The sequence below is a fragment of the Acinonyx jubatus genome, chromosome D3, assembly GCF_027475565.1.
Source record: "Acinonyx jubatus isolate Ajub_Pintada_27869175 chromosome D3, VMU_Ajub_asm_v1.0, whole genome shotgun sequence".
Lineage (NCBI taxonomy): Eukaryota > Metazoa > Chordata > Mammalia > Carnivora > Felidae > Acinonyx > Acinonyx jubatus.
In genome coordinates, this window is record NC_069392.1 from 8055650 (window position 1) to 8077150 (window position 21501).

The 21501-nt window shown below is 44.5% G+C and overlaps 2 protein-coding genes across 7 annotated transcripts in view; one reads left to right on the forward strand and one right to left on the reverse strand.

Moving 5' to 3' along the window:
- The window catches only part of P2RX7 (purinergic receptor P2X 7), a 48166-nt gene extending 37155 nt beyond the window's left edge, over positions 1 to 11011 (reverse strand). Inside the window, exon 1 of one of the 5 annotated variants that reach the window (XM_053205938.1) lies at positions 10553 to 11011. In XM_053205938.1, coding sequence (XP_053061913.1) covers positions 10553 to 10677 — 125 coding nt within the window. In that variant the 5' untranslated portion in view covers positions 10678 to 11011. The remainder of the gene's footprint in view (positions 1 to 10552) is intronic. The other 4 variants (XM_053205937.1, XM_015063772.3, XM_027044144.2 and 1 more) reach the window with 4 other exon arrangements.
- Positions 1 to 21501, forward strand: part of IFT81 (intraflagellar transport 81) — a 231797-nt gene that overhangs the window by 60345 nt on the left and 149951 nt on the right. The window lies entirely within an intron of this gene.

Consider the following 21501-nt stretch of genomic DNA (forward strand, 5'->3'; position numbering starts at 1 on the left):
GATCTCACGGCTTGTGAGTTCAAGCTCCGCGTTGGGCTCTGTGCTGACAGCTCAGAGCCTGAGGCCTGCTTCAGATTCAGTGTCTCCTTCTGTCTCTACCCCTCCCTTGCTCACGCTCTGTCTCTCTCAGAAATAAACTTTTTTTTTTTTAATTTTTTTTTCAACGTTTATTTTTTATTTATTTTTGGGACAAAGAGAGACAGAGCATGAACGGGGGAGGGGCAGAGACAGAGGGAGACACAGAATCATAAACAGGCTCCAGGCTCTGAGTCATCAGCCCAGAGCCCGACGCAGGGCTCGAACTCATGGACCGCGAGATCGTGACCTGGCTGAAGTCGGACGCTTAACCGACTGCGCCACCCAGGCGCCCCTAAACTTTTTTTTTTAATTAAAAAAAAAGTTTCCAGAAGCTTCTTGCTCCTTCCACCGTGTGAAGGCACAGCAAAACGATGGCTGTCTATGAACCAGGAAATGCATTCTCACCAGAGACCGGGAGAAGTTTCTGTCATTTATAAGCCGCTACTCCATCTGTGGTTATAGTGGCCCCAACAGACTAAGACACGTGTGTAGCAACCCTGGCCCCACAGCTTATGCTCTTTTGGATGCTATTATAAATGCAATCATTTTCTTAATTTTCTTTTTGAGTTTCTCCTTTCTGGTGTATAGAAACACAACTGATTTTTACATGTTGATCTTGTACCTCAAAACTTTACTGAATTGGTTTATTAACTGTAATAGCTTTTTGTGATTTCTTTTGGATTCTCCATATATAGGATCATATTATCTGAGTGTGGTTTTTTACTTCTTCCTTTCCAATTTGGACGCCTTTTATTTCTTTTTCTTGCCTAACTGCTCTGGCTAGAACTTGCAGTACAATGTTGAATAGCAGCAGTGAAAACAGACATCCTTGTCTTGTTCGTTATCTTGGAAGGATAAGCATGCAGTCTTTCACCACTGAGGCTCAGTCTGTTCTCTTAAGCACTGTGCTTTGTTGCCTCTCCATCTTCCTCTCTCACACTGCCAGGCATGTACTTGCAAAAGAATCTTTTCACACCAAAGATAAATTTCACACCTTAAGATAAATTTCTGGGTTAAAGGATGCATACATTTTATATTTCAATTCATTTTGCCAAACCACAAAAAGTGGAACCATTTCATGCTTCCACCAGCAAAGCCAGAGTGCATGGACCACTTTTAAGAGGGCTTTGACAAAACAAGAGCATGGTTGTGTGGGAGTGGCTGAGATAGTAAAATATCTGGGTACCGTGTTGAGGGCACATGGCCAGAGGGACTGGCGTTATTCCTTTAAAGTAAAGGAAAAATACAATAGCAGGGTGCAGCCATTTGAAGAGTGTCAACTACAACAGAGATCACAGAACTCTTACTAACGGGGAAAATTACAGGGAGACTGATTTGGACTCAAAGTAAGGAAGAAATGTCTAACAGTTAGTCCCAGAAAAGAACAAGCTCTCTTTGTGGTTGTTAGTTGGTGACAGTGATGATGATGGTGATGATGATTTTCATTTATCTCATCATCTCCCTTTCTCTGGCCTCCTCTCCATCTGCACTCAACATCATTTCCCATCTTAAAAATAAATCCTCTCGTGACCCCACATTCTTCTCCCACCACCACTCGATGCCTCTCTTCTCCTTTGTAGCCAAGTCCCTTGAAAGAGTGAGTCACCACATCCATTTCCGCATCTCCATTCACTCCCCTGCCCACTCCAGTCTGGCTCCCACTCCACCACTTCTCTAATGCCTCTCTTGCCAAGTAAACAGCAACGTCATCCTCGCTAAATCTGATAGACATACTACAGATCTGATCTTCCTAAAACTCTCAGCAGCATTTGACACCGATGACCATGCAACACCTCCTTCCCCTTCTTCCCTTAGCTTCCTGGAATCCACCTTCTCCTGACTTTTTTGGATCTCCATGGCCACCCCCTCTGAGAATCCTTTGGGGGCTTCTGTGCTCCCCATCACTTAAAGGTCAGCATTCTCCAGGGGTCTCTTCTAAGCCCTCTTGCCTTCTCATTTACATCTTCTCTTACTGGTCAGTTGTAGCTACTTCCATGGTTCTAGTTACCATCTATATGCTGGTGATACATAGATCTCCATCTCTAGTTCCAAATTCACATATCTATCTATGCACTAAGTGTCTACATTTGTAAGTCCCTTAGATATGTCAAACTCTGTGCCTCCAATTCTGAACTCATCTTCTGCCCCAAATGGGCTCCCCCCACCCCAACATTTCCTATCCCAACACGTTCTCCCACCACCCATCAGTTGCCCAATCCAGAAACATTCCTTAACATCCTTTCCCTCATTACCCCTCAACCATTCAATTGTCAAATCCTGTTGTTTTATCCTCCTCATGTTATTCATTTACTTCTGTCCTCTGCCCCTGTCACCTCCTCAGTCCAGGTCACCATCTGCTCTCACCTGGACTGCCCTGTAGCCTCCTGACTGGTCTCGCTGTCTCCATTTGTGCTCCTGTCTCCTCCATTCCTCCATTATTTAGTAAAAGCTTGCACGCTGGAGTCAGAAGCTTGGGTTCGATCTTAGCTCTACCACTTACCAGCTACATGATCATGTGTAAGTTACTTAACCTTTCTGGGTCATTGTTTCTTCTTCTGTAATAAGGAGATGTTAGTATTATATTGGGCAGGGTATCTGGTTCTAAACAGAATCCACTCTGCTGAGTTTGATAGGAAATACGGTTTAGAAAAGGCAATCCAAATGGCTGAAATTTTTCATAATGAAATGTTGGTGGCAGGGTGGGGAAGACTCTTCATGCTTTCTCCGTATCCTCAGGATGAAGTTCAAGGCTGTTCATAACATGATCCTTGCTGGCTTCTCCAGTCCCACCTTTGCCTCCTCTTCTTGGCATCTTGTGTGTTGGCCAGTTGACGCATGCTGCTCTGTGAGTAATCCATATATTCGGGTCCTTTCTCTTTTCAGTGCTATGCTAAAAACCCAGGAGGGCTGGGAGGTGCTTGCCCTGGGTGGGGGCCTGGGCTGGAGTGTTGGTCTCCAGAAGCCCGTGGGTGTGTGACAGCTGGTCCACAGAGAAGCCTTGGCCTCTAGGGCAAAATGAGAAAAACAGGACAACGAGGCAGGGCCTTCATAAAGCTAATTTATTCATTTGAAAGCACCTTTTTTTTTTTTTTTTTGTAGACTGTGTGCTTCCAGCTCTTTTAACGTTTTAGTTTAGACATTAATGGAGGGCTGCCAATAGATGGTAGTAGTTGTTTGCTTGCTCAACATCATTACCAATGCTTAGTTGGCAAGCTTGCCTCCTTGGTCTTCCTCCTGTCAGTACAAGGCGTCATCGGCCACCAGAGAACCCAGAGTCATCTTCCACCTCCTAGCAATCTGTCAGTTCTGCCTCCAAAACGTATCCCCGCTTTGCCCACTTTGGTCCACCTGCGCCGCCCCGTTCTCATCCAGGTCGCCATCTCTCTCATCTGGGTGACTCTGGTGGCTTTCTCACTGCCCTCCCCTTGTCACTCCTGCCCTCTACAGTCTACCTTCTGCACAGAGGCCTGAGAACACTTTTAGACACAGGCATCAAATGGTTTCACTCCCCTCTGTAAAAGTTTTTAGTGGCTTCCCAGGGCCCTGAGAAACAAGTTCCAAATCTCTCTGCGCTCAGCCCCTGCTCCTCCCTCCTCTTTCACCAGGTTCTGGCTTTCACCAGGTCCTTCTGGCTGTTCCTCTTTTTTTTTTTTTTTTTTTTGCTTTCAGATATGTGGATCAGGTGGCTGGATTCTCCTCCTCCCAGAGCTGTTTCCTCCTGAAGTGGGTCTTCTCTGGACCCCCCTTCTCTATCACATCACACAGCGGGGTCCAGAGTGGGATGAGAATGTGGCAAATCTCTTCCTGTTTCTGTTACCCTCAAGTGGCAGGGGCCAGAGGGGCTGTGCATGGGCTGGACCTGCCCCTCCCCTGCCCCCGGTGTCTCCTCCCACCTCTATGGTAGACTCCCTTCCACTCAGTTGGAACAGGCCCAGCCTCAAAGGTGTGTGGCAACCCTCCCATGTAACAGGCAGCCAGCCAGGAGCTACATTTTAACAGCCACAAACTAGCACAACAGCACTGTCTCCATGGTGACAGACAGCCCGAGGCTGTGCAGGACAATATTGCGCTCTCTGTTAGCCTAAGTAGAGGTTGACTGGGTGAGGGAGAAGAAGCAGTTTGAATGGAGTCTGTTTTCCTGTTTTTCTCTCAATCTTCTCTAGTCTTCTGTATCACTGGAGAAGCTTCTGAGAGGACTAGTCTCCAGGGAAGAGGGAAATCTTCCCGAGAAAATGCAAATCTCTTTTACTTCTCTGCTTAAAATCCTCCCATGGCTTCTCAACTCACTCAGAATAAAATCCAAAGAACTCAGAGTGGCCTCCAAGGCCCTGAATGATCTGCCCTTCCAGCCCCATCCATGTTACCTCGCCAGTCCACGCACCACTTCTCGGTTCGCTAACTTGTTCACTCTGCTCCTGCCACCTGACCCCCTTGCTTTTCCTTGAACACCCTATCAAATCTCTACCTCAGGGCCTTTGGACTTACTGTACCCTCCCACCAGAAACACTCTTCTAGGTACGTCATGGTTTGTCCCTCTCTTTGTGCAGATCTAACCTAAATGCCTCTATCACACACATGCTCACATTTGCCCATCTTCGTTGTCTGTCCTCTTCTCTGCTTTATTACTCTTCATAGATTTATCACCATCAGACATTTTATTATGTCTTTTTTGCTTTTTGGTATCATATCTTTCTCCTCCACTGGCATATAGCCCCATGAGTTGTAGGCACTTTGTTTCACTCACTGTTATAATCTCTAGAGCAACAGACAGTGCCCAACTCATAGTAGATAGTCTAAAATTTATTTGCCGGAATGAATGAGTAATGGAAAAGGACAAGCTAATGGGATCCTCATCCCAGCCTCCCTCCTTGTCCTGCACTCGCCCAGGCCAACCCAGAAAGATGAATCAAGGTGAAGAATAAAGAATGCTTGGCCAAGGATTCATGAGGCCTAGTACTTGGGCTTTTGCACTCTGCCAGGTAAACACTTCAGTAGTGTGGTTTCTGGGTTAAGAGCATTGCATTGGTTTTGGATTTGAATCCCTTTTGAAACCCACTCTCTACCTGGATGATCTTTCAGAAATTAACTCCATCTTTCATAGCTTCCCTTTCCTTATCTGTGCAATAATGAAAAGAATACCTGCATGTCATGAGATGATACAAATAAAGCCAGCAGTGTAAGGAAGTTATTTTTATTGTCATTCAGGTTTTTTGGTATCAGTTTTGCTGGGAGTATAATCATCATTATCCCATTCTTCCCATGCCAGAATCATGGGTTAGAAAATCCTGTGGAATTCTAGGAGCTGATGCTCAGAGGAAATTTCTGTCGAGAATCCCGAGGTCCCTGCCGTGGTAATAACCTGGGGCAGAGTCTCCACAGCCCAGGCGCGGGGCTGAGACAAGCCAGGGATAAAGCAGTAGACTTCAGAAGTCTCTGAAATTTCTGGCTTTTGGAAAAACCTTGTAATGAATGTTTATTTTTTGTTTTGCCCCATCCCCCCCTTTCTTTTCCCATTTCTTCTGGGAACGGTATTCTTCTTTCCTAAGGTAAAGTCACTGGATGTGGTTTATTCAGCCCTGCCACTCTCTCCCTACTTCCTGCCACAGGAATGAGCACATGACCCAGGATTGGCCAATCAGGTGACACCATGCCTCTAGCCACAAGGCTAGGTTCAGGAGTGGATATGTAACTGAAGCCCTACCAATCAGAGACTTTCCTGGGACTTTCATGCCAGAGCTATCAGGAAAGACTTGCTTGCCCCTCTGGAGTTGCTGAGGATGTGAGTATGGCATCTTGCTACATAGAGAGCCTATTCAAGAACAAAGCCAAATGGAGTCACGATGAGAAAGCCAGCCCTGATGACATAGTTTGAGCTTTTAGAACCATCCATGTCTGAGAGCAGTCCCATCTCTTCCACTGTGTGATGTGGTGGCTTACCTGAGTTAGGTCTCTGTCACTTATTATCCAAACAATTCTGACTAACACAGGCCTACTTAGCATCCTGTCTACACACTCCTGCAACCCAGGAGCTGGGGCCATTTGACCCTGCCTGTAGCTGCAGCCCCTGCCTTTGACTCCAATCTGAACTTGGTTTTGAGGGACTAAGAGAAGCTAACCAGTCTTATTTCTTTTATTGACAGCCCCTGCCTTGTACCCCAGTCTCAATAACTGAAGCCCCATCTTACTTCATTATCCTGGCTCTTTGCCTTTTCAACCCTAGTAAGGGCAGACTCTGAACCTGGAACTCCACAGCTAGAGCCCACGACCTGCTGCTGTATGTCTTGAGTATTACGTGAGCCTGTCAGGATTTCCCCCTGTGGTTCATACCAGTCCCATTTGATGTAAATGGTCAAATTGAGGCCTGACAGTAAAACTTAAGGCAGGATTTCCTAAGCTGTTGTCCATGGGACTCCATTCAGTGGAATATAAATAGGTATTCCATTAACATAGAGTAAAAAAACAAAGCTGGCAATATTTTTTCTTTAATTTTATATTTTAAAATATAAAAAATGGAGTAGCATTTTACATAGGGGTTACCTTCTAAAGTCAGTGCTCAAGGTAAAAATCATATCCTGTCAAAATTGCCTTTGGTTAGGGGCACCTGGATGACTCAGTTGGTTGAGTGTCTGACTGCGGCTCAGGTCATGATCTCACAGTTTGTGAGTTCAAGCCCTGCATCGGGCTCTGTGTTGACAGCTCAGAGCCTGGAGCCTGCTTCGGATTCTGTGTCTCCCTCTCTCTCTCTCCCCCTCCCCTGCTTGCACTCTGTCTCTCTCTCTCACACAAATAAATAAACATTAAAAAAAATTTTTTTTTAATTGCCTTTGGTTAAACCTTTGACTTATCCACAAAGCATAGCAAACAGACCTTCTACCTTCCAACAAGTCCATCAGAGTCCCTTTTTCCTCTGACTCTGGAACAAGTTACTGTTTTTCCAGTTTTGCTCCAGGTGAAGGTGAAAGATGTGGCTTATTTTCGGGGACATGTTGGGTGGGGAGTATGGATTGAGATTCACAGGCAGGGTGCAAGGCGGTCACTCTGTGAGAAGTGTGAGGGAACAGAGACTGACTGAAGGATCCCCAACTCAAGTACCCCCCTCATGCTTAGTCTGGGGCACCCAATCACTGAGTCATCGCACTGTTTAAACTGTGCTGTCTCTCCAGGCTCCCATGGAACATGTGTAACTGAATCTGAGGGACTTAAATGCATGTAAGGTAAGATTCCCCCATATGAGAGAAAAATATTTATCATTATAAGGCATTCTCATAGCAATCTGTTCTTATGTATACAATAATTTGCTTTTAAGAAATTGTGTGCCAGGAATACCAGGAAATCACGTCACCTGTTACATGGAATTGTGACACACGATCTACCTGTTGGTGCATAAAGGAGCATTTACTAACTCTGCCCTTCATCATCAGTTCTATGATACCCGGCTTAAGTAATGAGCCTTATTTTAGAATGTACTATATGTGTTTATTATTCAGTATTTGTTGTGTAATAAACATATGAATCAAATCATGATAATCCTAATAATATTAATAAGAATTAATACTTGGTAAGGGGTTGCCATACACCAGGTATTTCTCAAGCAACTTTGTATTTAGTAACTCATTTAATTCTTATGACAAACTTTGTCCTCATTTTACAGATGAGGAAACCAAGGTTTAAAGAGGCGAAGGATTTTTTAAAAAAACTTTTTGATGTTTATTTATTTTGAGAGAGAAAAGAGAGCGAGCAAGCATGAGCGGGGGGGGATGGAGAGAGAAGGGGGACAGAGGATCCAAAGCAGGCTCTGCACTAACAGCCCGATGTGGGCTCACGAACCATGAGATTATGACCTGAGCCAAAGTTGGATGCTTAATTGACTGAGCCACCTATGGACCCTGAAGTGAAGGATTATTGAATCCACATTTCCAGACCTCAAATCCCAGGCATGGGCATGGTTACTTTGGTCGTCAAAGGAGAGAACGTATATGAAAATAGACTCTTGTTTTAGTCAAGTATAATTAACATAGTATTGTATTCATTTCGGGTGTACAATATGATTCGACAATTCTATACCTTTCCCATTATTCATCAGGATAAGTGTACTCAATCTCCTTTATCTATTTCACCCATCCCTCCCACCCGCCTCCCCTCTGGCAACCACCAGTTTGTTGTCTGTATTTAAGTCTGTTTGTTTGCATCCCCTTTTTCTTTGTTTGTTTATTTGTTTTGTTTCTTAAATTACACATATGAATGAAATCATATGGTATTTGTCTTGACTGATTTATTTCTCTTAGCATTATACTCTCTAGCTGTGTCCATTGCAAATGGCAAGCTTTCATTCATTTTATGGCTGTGTAATAGTCCATTGTATATATATACCACATCTTCTTTATCCACTCATCTATCAATGGACACTTGGGTTGCTTCCATATCTTGGCTACTGTAAATAATGCTGCTATAAACGTAAGAGTGCATATATCTTTTCAAGTTAGAATTTTCATTTCCTTTGGGTAAACACCCAGTAGTGGAATTATTGGATCTTGTGGTAATTCTATTTTTTAAGTTTATTTATTTATTTTGAGAGAGAGAGATTACATGAGCAAGGGAGGGGCAGAGAGAGAGAGAACCCCAAGCAGGCTTTGAAGCTCAATGTGGGGCTGGAACTCATGAACTGTGAGATCATGACCTGAGTGGAAATCAAGAGTCAGATGCTTAACTGATTGAGCCTCACAGGTGCCCCTGTGATAATTCTATTTTTAAGTCAAAAAGATTATTTTTTTTAAATAGCTGCTATTTGTGGAGCTCTTACCCTATGCCAGACATCGATAAGCACTTGTCATGCCTTTTCTTGTTTAATTATGATAACTCTATGAGCAGATGCAGAAAGGGAGGCTCAGAGAGGTTAAGTGACCTGGCCAAGGAAATTTACCCAGGATTATAAAATAATTGCTCTAACCCTTAACCAGTAAACTACACTGCCTGCCTATAGAGATGCAAGTTTTCATTATTATTATCACAAAGAGCAATGGGGCATTAGCCTTTAGGTAACCCTGAATCAAAACCACAGTGAGAACCACTCACAGCTCACTAGGATGCCCATGACCAAAAAAACAGACAAGAACAAGTGTTTGTTGAGGATGTGGAGGAATGGGACACACACTGCTGATGGGAACATGAAATGGTGCAGCCGCTTTGAAAACAGGTGGGTGGTTCCTCAAAAGGTCAAAAGTAGAGTTACTAAATGATCTTTCAGTTTCACTAGTAAGTACACCAGAAAACTGAAAACATGTTCATGCAAACACATGTACACTGGTATTCATAGCACCATTATACATAATAGCCCCAAACTGGAAACAACCCAAATGTCCACCAAAAGAAAAGAAAACAGTCTATCCATACAATGGAATATTACTTGGCCATCAAAAGGGATGAAATAGAGATACATTTTCCAACATGAATACACCTTGAAAACATGATGCAGGGGCACCTGGGTGGCTCAGTCAGTTAAGCACCTGACTCTTGATTTTGGCTTAGGTCATAATCTCACCATTTGGGAGTTCCAGCCCCACATTAGGCTCTGTGCTGGCAATGCAGAGCCCGTTTGGGGTTCTCTCTCTGCCCCTCCCCCCGCTCGTGCTGTCTCTGTCAAAATAAATAAATAAACTTAAACAAACAAAAAGAAAACATAATGCAGAGTGAAAGAAGCCAGACACAAAGGACCGCATACTGCCTGATTCCATTTATATGAAATGTGCAGAACAGGCAAATCCTAGAGACAGAGGGTAGATCAGTGGGTCACCAGAGCTACAGGTGAGCAGAAGGGTTCGGAGCGATGGCTAAGGGATGTGGAGTTGCTTTTGGAGGTGATGAAAATCTGAAATGGATTGTGGTGATGGTTGCACAACTCAGAATATACTGAAAACTGCTAAATTGTACACTTCAAACGAGAGAGTTGTATAGTGTGCGAATTATATCTCAGTAAACTTAAAAACCAAAACCAAAACCAAAAATGAGCAAGGGGGGCCTTTCTGCCACTGGAGAGGACCTGGTGACATTGACAAGTCTGGTCCTATTCCTCCCCTAAGCAGTGACGACTCAGACAGATGCCAGCATTATCACCAGGCGTGCCCCGAATCCTTGTTTCCTCCCTAGGAATCCAGGGTGTTGCCCTGTTTCCCACTTTTCCCGGACATGCCTTGCCCAGCTCACCCTAGCAGGCCTGGGATAGAACCCTGAGTATGGCTTTGCCTCTTGTGGCTTCTTTCTGCAGCAGCCTGGCACTGTTTCCCACACACCCCCCTCCAACCACCTGCCTCTCCCACCCCAACACCCACTCCCACCTCCAGCCCCAGCTTGCTATCAGAAAAAAGTCTCAGATTTAAAACCACGTGGAATTCAAGCTGTGCACCAGAAGCTGCACCTTGAGGTTTCTTGTGCTGTCAACCCCTGCAGACATCCGGGGTCATCCCCACACCCCACTTACCTAACGTAGGAAAAGACGATCATGTGGAAGATCCACTTAATGGTGCCATAATTCATGCTCTGGATCCGGGTGACTTTGTTTGTCTCATACTGGAAAACATCATTCCAGCTGCAGCAGGCTGCCATGGCAAGAGACTCACTGTCCACAAGGGTCTGGACCAGGGCTCAGACTTCCCAGACCAGCCACAGCAAGCCCACCAGTAAGAGGAAAATGAAACATCCTGATTCTTAGCAGGAGCCTTTAAGTTTGAGTTCCTCCAATGACGGCAGAGTGGGGGCGGGTCCTGGCAGCTGCCCCAGATGTGGCCGGGGATAAACAAGAGAAGCGAAGTCCTACAGGCCTGGCTGGCAGATAACCCTGCCCCGGCCGGCCTCCCCCAGATGCCTGCACAAAGATGGTGTTCAAAGGAAGGGCATTTTTAGAATTCTGCCTTATCCCCTTTTTTCTTTGACTTTTTTGGACTCATTTCAGTTAGGGGAAAGGGGCAGCCTTTCAAATGTCAGGAGACCCAGTGTTTCCATTGTGACTTAATAAAGGGGCCTAGATCTTTCTACTGTCTCAAGGCCCACTCAGAGACTGACTAATTCATTTCTACAACCCTTTGTTCAACCCCAGATGTCTGTGAACACTGGGCGAATGAAGATCTTCCTCTCCTCCCTCTCACACATCCTCCACAGCACTCTGGTCTGTAGATGGGGGTGGTGGGTGGGAGGGGGGCATCAGATCTGCTGGGGCTGGGAGGGGAAGAGGGCTTTATTTCTATACTGGATATTTCCTGCGTGACCCTCTAGATCCACTCTCTGCCCTCTTCTGTGCCCCCTGAGTTACACGTGTGATGTAGGCCAGTCAGCCTAAGACCATCAGAAACAAACTTACCATTCAACAAAACTAGGTTTACTGACTCATTCCATGAGAAAAAGCTCATGCCAGAGGATCTAGGGGCATCATTAAAGGGACAGAGCTATCATAGGATTATGGGGAATGGTGGGGTTTAGATTAAATTTAAATGAAAACAGATTTTGATAGACTCAGAGCAAAGCAGGTTTGTATACAACAGTCATCTTTAGATCTGGATTGCAAAGTGGACCCAGGGCCCTGCTTCCTTGGAAGCAATAAAGCTAAGATGGATGTTGAATGTTGTGTCTAGAAACCCTTTATCCGAAGCTTTGTACCTGAGATGCAATTTGAGGCTGCTTCTCTTTGGCAAGGTTGTGATTTAGATCCTCCAGGCAAAAGTGGAGTATTTCGTTCTTATTGATGGAATTCCCAATAGCAAATTTTCTGATAGTTTATTATTTTAGAGGATGATATTTCTCAGTAAGAAAGCAACAATCACTCAAAAAAATGGGAGTGGGGGTGCTACAATACACCTAACATACCCTTCAAAACTCTCAAGGTCATCAAAAACAATGAAAACCCTAATAAATTGTCACAACCAAGAGGAGGCTAAGGAGACATGACAACTAAATGTAATGTGATAACCTAGATAGGATCCTAAAACAGAAAAGGAACACCATTTAAAAACTAAAGAAATGTGAATAAAATATGAACTTTAGTTAATATTGATATATCAATATTGATTAATTATAAAAATGTACCATACTAATGTAGGATGTTAATAATCAAGGAAACCGGGTATAGGATATATGGAAAAGCTGTGTACTATCTTTGTGATTTTTCTGCAAACTTAAAACTGTTGTAAAATGTCGTAGATTCTAAGTCTAAAGTTTTTTTTTGGCCAGCAAAAGAGCAGATGAGGATTAAAGCGAGAGATGGCTAATGTACGAGAAAAGACAAAAGCCCTGATTAAGGGTCCTTGCCCTGTATCCATTCATGCCAGAAGGCTTACAAACGTGATGGGCATGTACAAAGAGATAAAGAAACTAAGAACATTAACTTGGGGACGTGATGGAAAAGGGGGGTTTTGAAGATATACAGTGTTTGGGGTTTGGGTCAATATAACACAAAATCTGGGCATCAGGCAGTCGGGAGGAAGGTTGTTTACCTCGGACGTGAGGCAGCACCTCTGTTTACCTTAGCCAGCCTAGGGGATGAGACAGATGGGGGAATAACCTCAGGGTTAATAAGGCACCTTTTCTTTTGTTAACCATCTCCACTCTGGGCTGCTTTGCCTGCAGCACAGTGGTCCATAGTCCAATTCACCAATTTACCTAACCTGGTCCTATTCTCCTGTGAAAGCAGATTTTCTGCTATAGTACTAAATTGGGGTGCTTCCACCCTGAACATCTAATCTTGTTTATTTCTATACCTATATATTGGGCACCTTTGCACCGTTTCTATTTCAGACCTTTGCCTCTCCCTCTCTATTTTGGGGTGCCTTTGCACCTCCCTATTTCTGGCACCTTTGCACCTCCCTTTTCTTGGGGTGCCCTATTCTTGGGGTGCCAATCTGGTTTACCCAAACTTGGGTGTGAGCATGTTATGACTTTGTATTTCTTTATGCCTTGTTAACCCATTGATGTAAGCCTGGGGGATTCCTAAGCTTATCCCCCACAGTAAAATGAAAGTTTATCTTTAAAACAAAAAAGATTGGGGGTGGTGGTATTATCACTTTACAGGTACAGTGAAATACTGTTTGGTGTTATTTTTGCAGCTGACTTTACTCATTACTGCTCTTCCAGATTGCTAAGCAGCCAAGCCAATTTTTACTTTTCCAGTCTGAGCTAAATTTTACTTTCTTACTCATGTGAGCTGCACCAGGGGCTACATTACCTCCTGGCTCTCAGTTCAGGAGACTGGAGAGCAGGAGAAAGGTGAGATTGAATGCAAATTTTCTCGACCCTTCTCAAAAGTGCTCGTGGCAGGGATCCTGGTCTTTCTGCTGAACTCAGACAATGATATCTCATGCTCTTCCTTCTCCGCTTCCTCAGCCCTCTGTCTGCTATTTCTCCCACCACCACTTCATGGGTACTGTTCTTTTTTTTTTTTTTAATTTTTTTAACGTTTTATTTATTTTTGAGACAGGGAGAGACAGAGCATGAACAGGGGAGGGTCAGAGAGAGGGAGACACAGAATCTGAAACAGGCTCCAGGCTCTGAGCCGTCAGCACAGAGCCCGATGCGGGGCTCGAACTCACAGACCGTGAGATCATGACCTGAGCCAAAGTCGGCCGCTTAACCGACTGAGCCACCCGGGCGCCCCTCATGGGTACTGTTCTTAATAAGCTTACTGATAAGTTATCAGTTGCCATATTTAGTGATATGTTTTGTTCCTTATTTCACCTCGCCTTTTGGACCAACACCATGTACCACTCTCTACCTCTTGAGCAATTTATTCCCTTGATCTTCATGACTCCCTTGGGCCCTTTCTCCTAGTTTTTTGTCTTTGCCTCTATGTTCTTTGTCGTATCTTTCTAGGACTCTTCTCCTTTTATGTGTCAGTTCCAGCAAATTCTGCCTCAGCATTTTTTATATTTTTATCAGTCATGACAGGTGATGTTGCAATAACAAACAGCCCTCCCAAATCCCATGGCTTAAAAACGATGTCGTTTTATTTCTCATCCACAATAAATATTCACCATGGGTCACCTGGGAGGCTCTGCTCATCGTAGTCACTCAGAAAACAAAACTAATGGAATAGCCACTATCTTGAACTCTTGAATGAGAAATCTGGCAGGTCTTAGAGTGGCATTTAAATGCTCTGATCTAGAAACTATGCATTCCATTTTGCCCCTAACTCACTGGTCAAACTAGTCACTTGGCCCCAGGAACTTGGTCCCAGGGAATCAGGAAATGCAATCTCACCCAGAAACAGAAGAAGCAGAAATATTTGGTAAATTGCACTAATAACTTTTGTATCTTCTCCCTGGGAAATTTCATCCACACACATTCTTTTAGAATCACCAAATGCTAAAAGAAAAGGAGATGGAAAGAGGGATATATGTGTATATCACATGTTTAACTATGCATGGACTATAGCTGGAAATAAAACCTACTACTAATTTGGGGGACCAGTGCAGGGGGGTCCCTTATTCAAGATAAGGAACTTCAAGATGGCAACAGCAGAGCATTAGACCAAGCTCAGGTCTCTCTGAAGTATGGGTCCTTAATGGAACTGCACAGATCCCATGTCCATGAAGCTGGCTGTGTCTGGAAGGATATACAAGATGGTCTCTGGGGAGGGAATTGGAGGATTAGTTAGTGTTTGTCAAGAAACTTATTTCTTACCTTTCTATGAAGTTTTTCTACCATACTCATGCATTCTGTTTTAAAAATCTATATCTCCAGACCAAATCTGCCTTCTGAGCTCCACACTGGTACAATCTATGAACCCCCAGATCTAAAAATCCCATAGACACTTAAAATCATATCTTTAGAATGGCACACTTCCCCACAAAATAATAGTGCTTGTAAGGACTGATTAGAGGGAGATAGTGGAGACCGGATGTGGACCACTTTCCTTCTAAGCTCAGCTTGAGGGTTAAGGGTGCTTTTTAAAAAAATTTTTTTTAATGTTTTTTTTTTAATTTTTGAGAGAGAGAGAGAGAGAGAGACAGAGACAGAGAGTGAGCAGGGGAGGAGCAGAGAGAGGGAGACACAGAATGCAGAGCAGGCTCCAGGCTCTGAGCTGTCAGCACAGAGCCCGATGCAGGGCTCGGACTCATGAACTGTGAGATCATGACCCGACCTGAAGTCGGACGCTTAACTGACTGAGCCACCCAGGCACCCCAAGGGTGATTTTTAATGGGAAATGTAGCATCAAGAGGAGATTGGGGGAGAGAGGTAGTTAATATGGAAACATTTGAGCCATTCAAAGATGTTCAAAGTGGAGTGTCAAGAATGGTGGTCTCTGTTTCTTTGTGAAGTAGGAAGTTAAGTCTTGAATGGAATAGGGCTTGGGTGAATTTCTCTTAGTCAAGGGCGTGTGTGTGTGTGTGTGTGTGTGTGTGTGTTTCTGGTTACAAGTCAGAAAATCAAGTGACTTCCTTCAGCAGTAAAGGTAGTTTTTTGAGGAAACACTATCATCTTAACAAGTGCAGGAAACGTGGCCCAACGTGGTAAGAACTTACTAATAGACATGGAAACTAAAATGTCCTGCTCTGAGGTTGCACTTGCAGTTTGTCTGAAGCTGTGGGTCCTCTTTCTGCCTGCTTCTCTGTGTACCCACTGCATATCTCTCTAAGCACTGGGCTTCTCTACTGCTCCGAGGGCATGTCACCAAGCAAGGTCATCAAGGCAGCCACATCAGGTTGGCCACAGTTCCTGTCAAAGCCCAGACCTACGGCTTAATTCTGGAGTCCCAGAGGAGTGAATTTGATTGGTCTAGCTGTTTATCTCTAGTCCAATCAGCTTAAGGTTGTGGGCGGGGTCACATAACAGACATGATGTCAGGGACCCATTGGGGAAGGGGGGGGAGGAGTGGAGAAGGGGAAGAAAGGGAGCAGAGTGGAGGGAGGGAAGAAAGGCTGGGAGGAAAGAAAGGGAAGGAGAGGGAGAAAGAAGTGTAGCTCTCAGGGAATACAGGCTCCTAGGCTGGGAGACTCAGGTTAACTACTGCTCTCAGGTGGGACGATGCAGTCTGTGCAGTTTCCCAGAGGTCCCTAGTGGGATTGAGCCCCAGATGCCTACAGCACAACCTGTTCTTGAATGCTTCGTATATTGACTGCCTTCCCTCCCTGTCCCATTTCCCCAGTGCCCTTCCTAACTTCACCTCCCAAATAAACTACTTGCACCTGAACCCTTGTCTCAGTGTCCACTTTGGGGGAAACTCAGTCTATTCCAACCTCCTATTGTTAAGGAGTCAGGAATGTATCCTGTTGTTAGGGCTGTTGTTAGGGCTGTTGTTAAGGAGTCAGGAATGTATCTATCCTGACAGCAATAGGTGGATTTGTAAGCAGAGTCATAACACCTCACTTACACTTTAGTGAAAATCACTCTGGCTGCACAGTGGAACGCAGACAGAAGGGGCAAGAATGGAGGCAGGGAATCTGCCCAGGGAGAAGGTATAGTGACATGGAGGAGGGCTGAGGATGGATCCCTAAAGGATCCAACACCGAGGGGATGAACAAGCATCAGGGAAGGAGAGGAAAACCAGAAGGGAGTGTATACCCAGAAACCAACGGAAGAGCTGTTCACCAATAAGCCCGTGGCCACAGGAGGTAGCAAGAACAATATAAAGCAAGGGCACTGTGAGGAAACTGACAGATAAATTAATGAAACAGGATAGAGTCAAGTATTGAACACAAAGATAGGTGAGTACTTAGCATATGACAAAAACGTTTAAAACCAAAGGAGAAAAATTACCCAAAATATGATCTCAGAGCCATTGGCTAGCCATTTAGAGGAGGTCGGTGGAGGTAGGAGGATGTGGTATTCTAACTTTTTATATTTCAAAAGATGTGTAACTGTTTGAAATGTGATAGAATGATAAAAAATGAGCACAACTCAGGGGCGCCTGGGTGGCTCAGTCAGTTAAGTGTCCGACTTTGGCTCAGGTCATGATCTCGAGGTCCATGAGTTCAAGCCCCGTGTCTGGCTCTGTGCTGACAGCTTGCTTGGAGCCTGGAGCCTGCTTCCAATTCTGTGTCTCCCTCTCTCTCTGTGCCCCCCCCAAAATAAATAAACATTAGAAAAAATTTTAATGAGCAAAATCAGCTATACAAAGGGACATGCAAGTAACTTACTGTTCTGTTTGTGTTGTGTACATTTTGCATTTCAGTAGAGAATCCAAACAAAGATAACTGGATTCCTTTTGAAATAACTGACACCACACTGTCACCTGGCTGGTGTTTAGGTCCTCCTCCCACCAGACTCTGTGTTGGTGTCAATACCAGTGTGGATTTGCAGTAAAGATACTATGAAGGGAGCCTCTTATTCTCCTTCAGGAGTACAATGTTTGAGCCAAGATTCACTGTGGTTTCTTTCTTGGCAACTGGAGCCACTAAAAAAACAAAGCATATTGGGGCGCCTGGGTGGCTCAGTCAGTTAAGCATTCAACTTCGGCTCAGGTCATGATCTCACAGTTCATGGGTTCGAGCCCCGCTGCAGGTTCTGGGCTTAATGTGCAGAGCCTGGAGCCTGCTTCAGATTCTGTTTCCTTCTCTTTCTGCCCTCCCCCACTCGCTGTCTCTCAAAAAATGAATAAACATTTTAAAAAATATTTTTAAAAAAGCATGTCAAATGATGCTTTTTTTCCTCTGTATTTCTCCATGGCAATTTCTCATGAACATGCCTTTCTAACCCTCTCTTCCTTCCCTCTCATTATCTAATTCAGAATTTTTGTAACAAGTTGATCAAGAGTCTACTGCTTAGGGATGTCACAGAGTTAGGAGAGATCCCAGTGCCCTGGTATTCAAAACAGGTTTTCTTTGAGTTACATTAAACCAGTGCTGCCTAAAAAGGTAGAAACTAACCATATATGGTCATTTACATTTAAAATAATTGGGGGGTGCCTGGATGGTTCAGTCAGTTAAGTGTCTGACCTCTGCTCAGGTCATGATCTCATGGTTCGGTTTGTGAGTTCAAGCCCCACATGGGGCTGTCTGCTGTCAGCACAAAGCCCACTTCAGATCCTCTGTCCCCCTGTTTCTCTGCCACTCCCCTACTCATACATGTGTGCTCTCTCTCTCTCTCTCTCTCTCTCTCTCTCCCCCTGCGTGAGGCTCTGTGCTCACAGCTTAGAGCCTGGAGCCTGCTTCAGATTCTGTGTCTCCCCTCACCCCCACCCCTCCCCTGCTCGTGCTGTCTCTCTTTGTCTCAAACAACAACAAAAAAAAAATTAAAAAATTTTAAAAAAATTAAATGAAATTTAAAATTCAGTTCTTCATTTGTACTCACCATATTTCAAGTGCTCAGTAGCTACATGTGGCTCATACTATATTGGAGAGTGAAGATACAGAACATTTACACCATTGTAGAAAGTTCTTTTGGACAGTACTGCTGTCTGTGGGATAGAGGAAAAGGTGAGTACAGTTACGGGTAACTGAGGATGGTGAGGGCAGGACCTAGTCAGATGGCATCCATTTTCTGTGGGAAATAAGAGGCAGATGTATCTGTGGAGAGAGAAGGAGAAGGCAGAGGGGTGGGAGGTTTGATGCGAGTGAAGAAGATTCAAAACAGTTGCTATGGTGAACAGGAGAAGAGAGCCAACAGGGAAAACCGGAATTCCAGGGTGGCAGTGAGAACTAAAAACCATGAATTGGTTATTGCAGCAGTCTACGTGACTGAGATTATAACAGGGGCCCGGGCCTTCCCACCTACAGGATCTGCCTCCCACCTCCACACCCAGGGACCCATCAGGCCTTGCCAAGTAGTTCAGATAGTTTTAGAATTTGTAAGCATTGGCATCTAGTATGTCTATTTTGGTCTTTTACATTTGTTCCTGAAACAGTGTGCGTGGAGCTACATTTCTGCCCCTCTGCCCCCCTCAGTTACCCTTCCCTGGGGCTCCTGTCCCTTGCCATCCCCATGACACAGAGCAGAAAGCTTTTCTTTGTCTCCAACTCAGCCTGGGCACTGGGAATGATTGGTTCACTCCATTTATTTGGGTAAAATTGCTCTATCCTTCTCATGAATGCTGGATTTCCTTTAATCCCAGGATCTTCCCTTCCCTCCACTCCATCCAAACCCATAACACACACTTTCCTTGGGAACTTCAAAAATTGATTTCCTGACCAAGACATCTGGCCACTTCAGGTAATAACTAGGTCTTCTGCAACCCTAATCACAGAGGCTGGGGTTGGATGGGGAGAACTGGGAATATCCTTCTAACAGTGGATGGTAGAGAGATGTCTGAGGTTTTAGAGGACCCACTGCTCTATCAGTCTTAGCAGAACAAATATGAAAATAGAATAGAAGGAAATTTACATTGATCCAGGGCTGAGCTTTTGCTGGAAGTCTAGAATTATGTTAGTTAGGGTGCTTTTGTCTGAAGGTAACAGAATACCAGACACAGACTGGCTGAAATAGAAAAGAAAGTATTATCTCATATAGAGGCTACCCAGAGGGAAGGCAAAATATAGAAGGGGTTGATTTGGGGCTTGAAAACATCATCAGGGATCCAGGTTCTTTCCATCTCTCTGCACTGCTGCCCTTGTTGTTTCATCCTCAGAAAGAAAATCAATTCTTCTGTCTCTCTGATGGGAAAATCTTTCCTGGAGCCCCTTTCTCCTCACCTCACTCTACTCTCTAGTGCTGGAAGTGAGTCACACTCCTGATCCTCCCCTGGAAAGCAAGAGGAAATGACCATGACCAGCTTGGATCAATCATCTGGATTGGGGTGGATGTTGGGCAGTAGTCCACAATGTCTACTACTCCAGCACTGGCAAGAAAGTGGCTAAAATGAGGACCAGGGAATCTATGCTGGACTGTGAAGGAAGGAGGGTCCTGAGAGGGAAAAAGTAGAATAGTCAAAGGATTCTGGAGTTCAAAGAACTGCTAAGCCTGAAACAACTGAAAAAAAAAAAAAAAAAACCCAGAGGATACAACTGGTGGCCAGAGAAATGTAAGACTAGTTCCAGGAGAAACTGACGTCCAGGACATGGTCAAAGGATGTGGTAGCTAAAATAGAGTGAAGGTGAAAATAATTGGAATGAGCAGGGAAAGAGCAGGGACAATGACCAGGAGGTTGACCATGTCTTGGGTCATCTTACAACCATTAAAGTCATCAATATGGTGGTAGGAACTGGGGTCAGGGGGAAGGATGAGCTAGATGCCAAAGTCTGCTAAGAATAAGGGTTGATTAATGAATTGACTGGTTGATTGGTAGACATCAGCAATGGAAAGGCATAGAAGGTGGTTCAGCCAGATGCTGTGAGCCTCTGAGTTTACTCAAGATGGGGGCTCATGGATCTGGGACTAGAGGCAGAGAGTATGGAGGACACCAGGAGAGTGGGAAAAGGATTAGCATCCTCTGGGGAGGGCTTTGAGGTCTCTCAGTGGGGAGCCAGGTTATACTTGGGGCAGGAAATAGAAAGGACTCTGTGTGCTGAGGTCATGACCTAAAAAAGAAAAGAGCATGCCCTCCACTCTTCTCTTTCCCTTTCTCACAGGCTGGAGTGAAACCTGGAGGTGAGCCATCTTTGGCCCAGAGTATCAGAAATCAGACTCTTCATCCACTTAGTTAATACAGAGGCAAGCCCAAAATAACTCTTTCCAAGATTCAATTAATCTCCAGAGTTTATCATTATCTGGGGGGTTAGCAGACACTTGATTGTCCACTCAAACTCTATTCTTTTTTTCTTTGTTAACAGTGTTCCCAGTTTTGTTCAGGTTTCAAACCCTCAGGAAAGAGAACTCTATCCCCAACTCAGGGGTATCATGTTAATCCCATTCTATCTGTAGGTGACTGCTTCAGGAATGGGTACAAAAGCCCATTATGGACACTGAAACATGAGGGAAAGTTGGGATCTTCTTTTTTTTTTAATGTTTATTTATTTTGAGAGAGAGAGAGAGAGAGAGAGAGAATGAGCAAAGGAGCAGAGAGAGAGAATCTCATGTAGGCTCTGTACTGACAGTGTGGAGCCTGACACAAGGCCTGAACTCACGAACTGTGAGATCACAACCTGAGCTGAAATCAAGAGTTGACACTTAACCAACTGAGCCACCCAGGCATCCCTTTTAGGAATCTTCTGAAGAAGGAGGTCATTCTTAAGAAAGAGATATGAGAAGAAATGGTCTTTCAAATGTGACATGCTCAGGACGGCAGAGCAAAACAACGGAAAGAACTTGGTTGAAGCCACTGGATTAATTTTTTTTTAAGTTTATTTATTTGTTTTGAGAGAGAGAAAGCAAGAGTGAGGGAGAGGCAGAGAGAGAGGGAGAGAGAGATCATCCCAAACAGGCTCTGCATCATCAGCACAGAGTCCTATGTGAGGCTTGAACTCACAAACTGCAAAACCATGATCTGAGCCAAAGTCAGACACTTAATCGACTGAGCCACCCAAGCCAACCCAAGGGTTAACTAATTCTGAATCCACTCTACCTGGGACT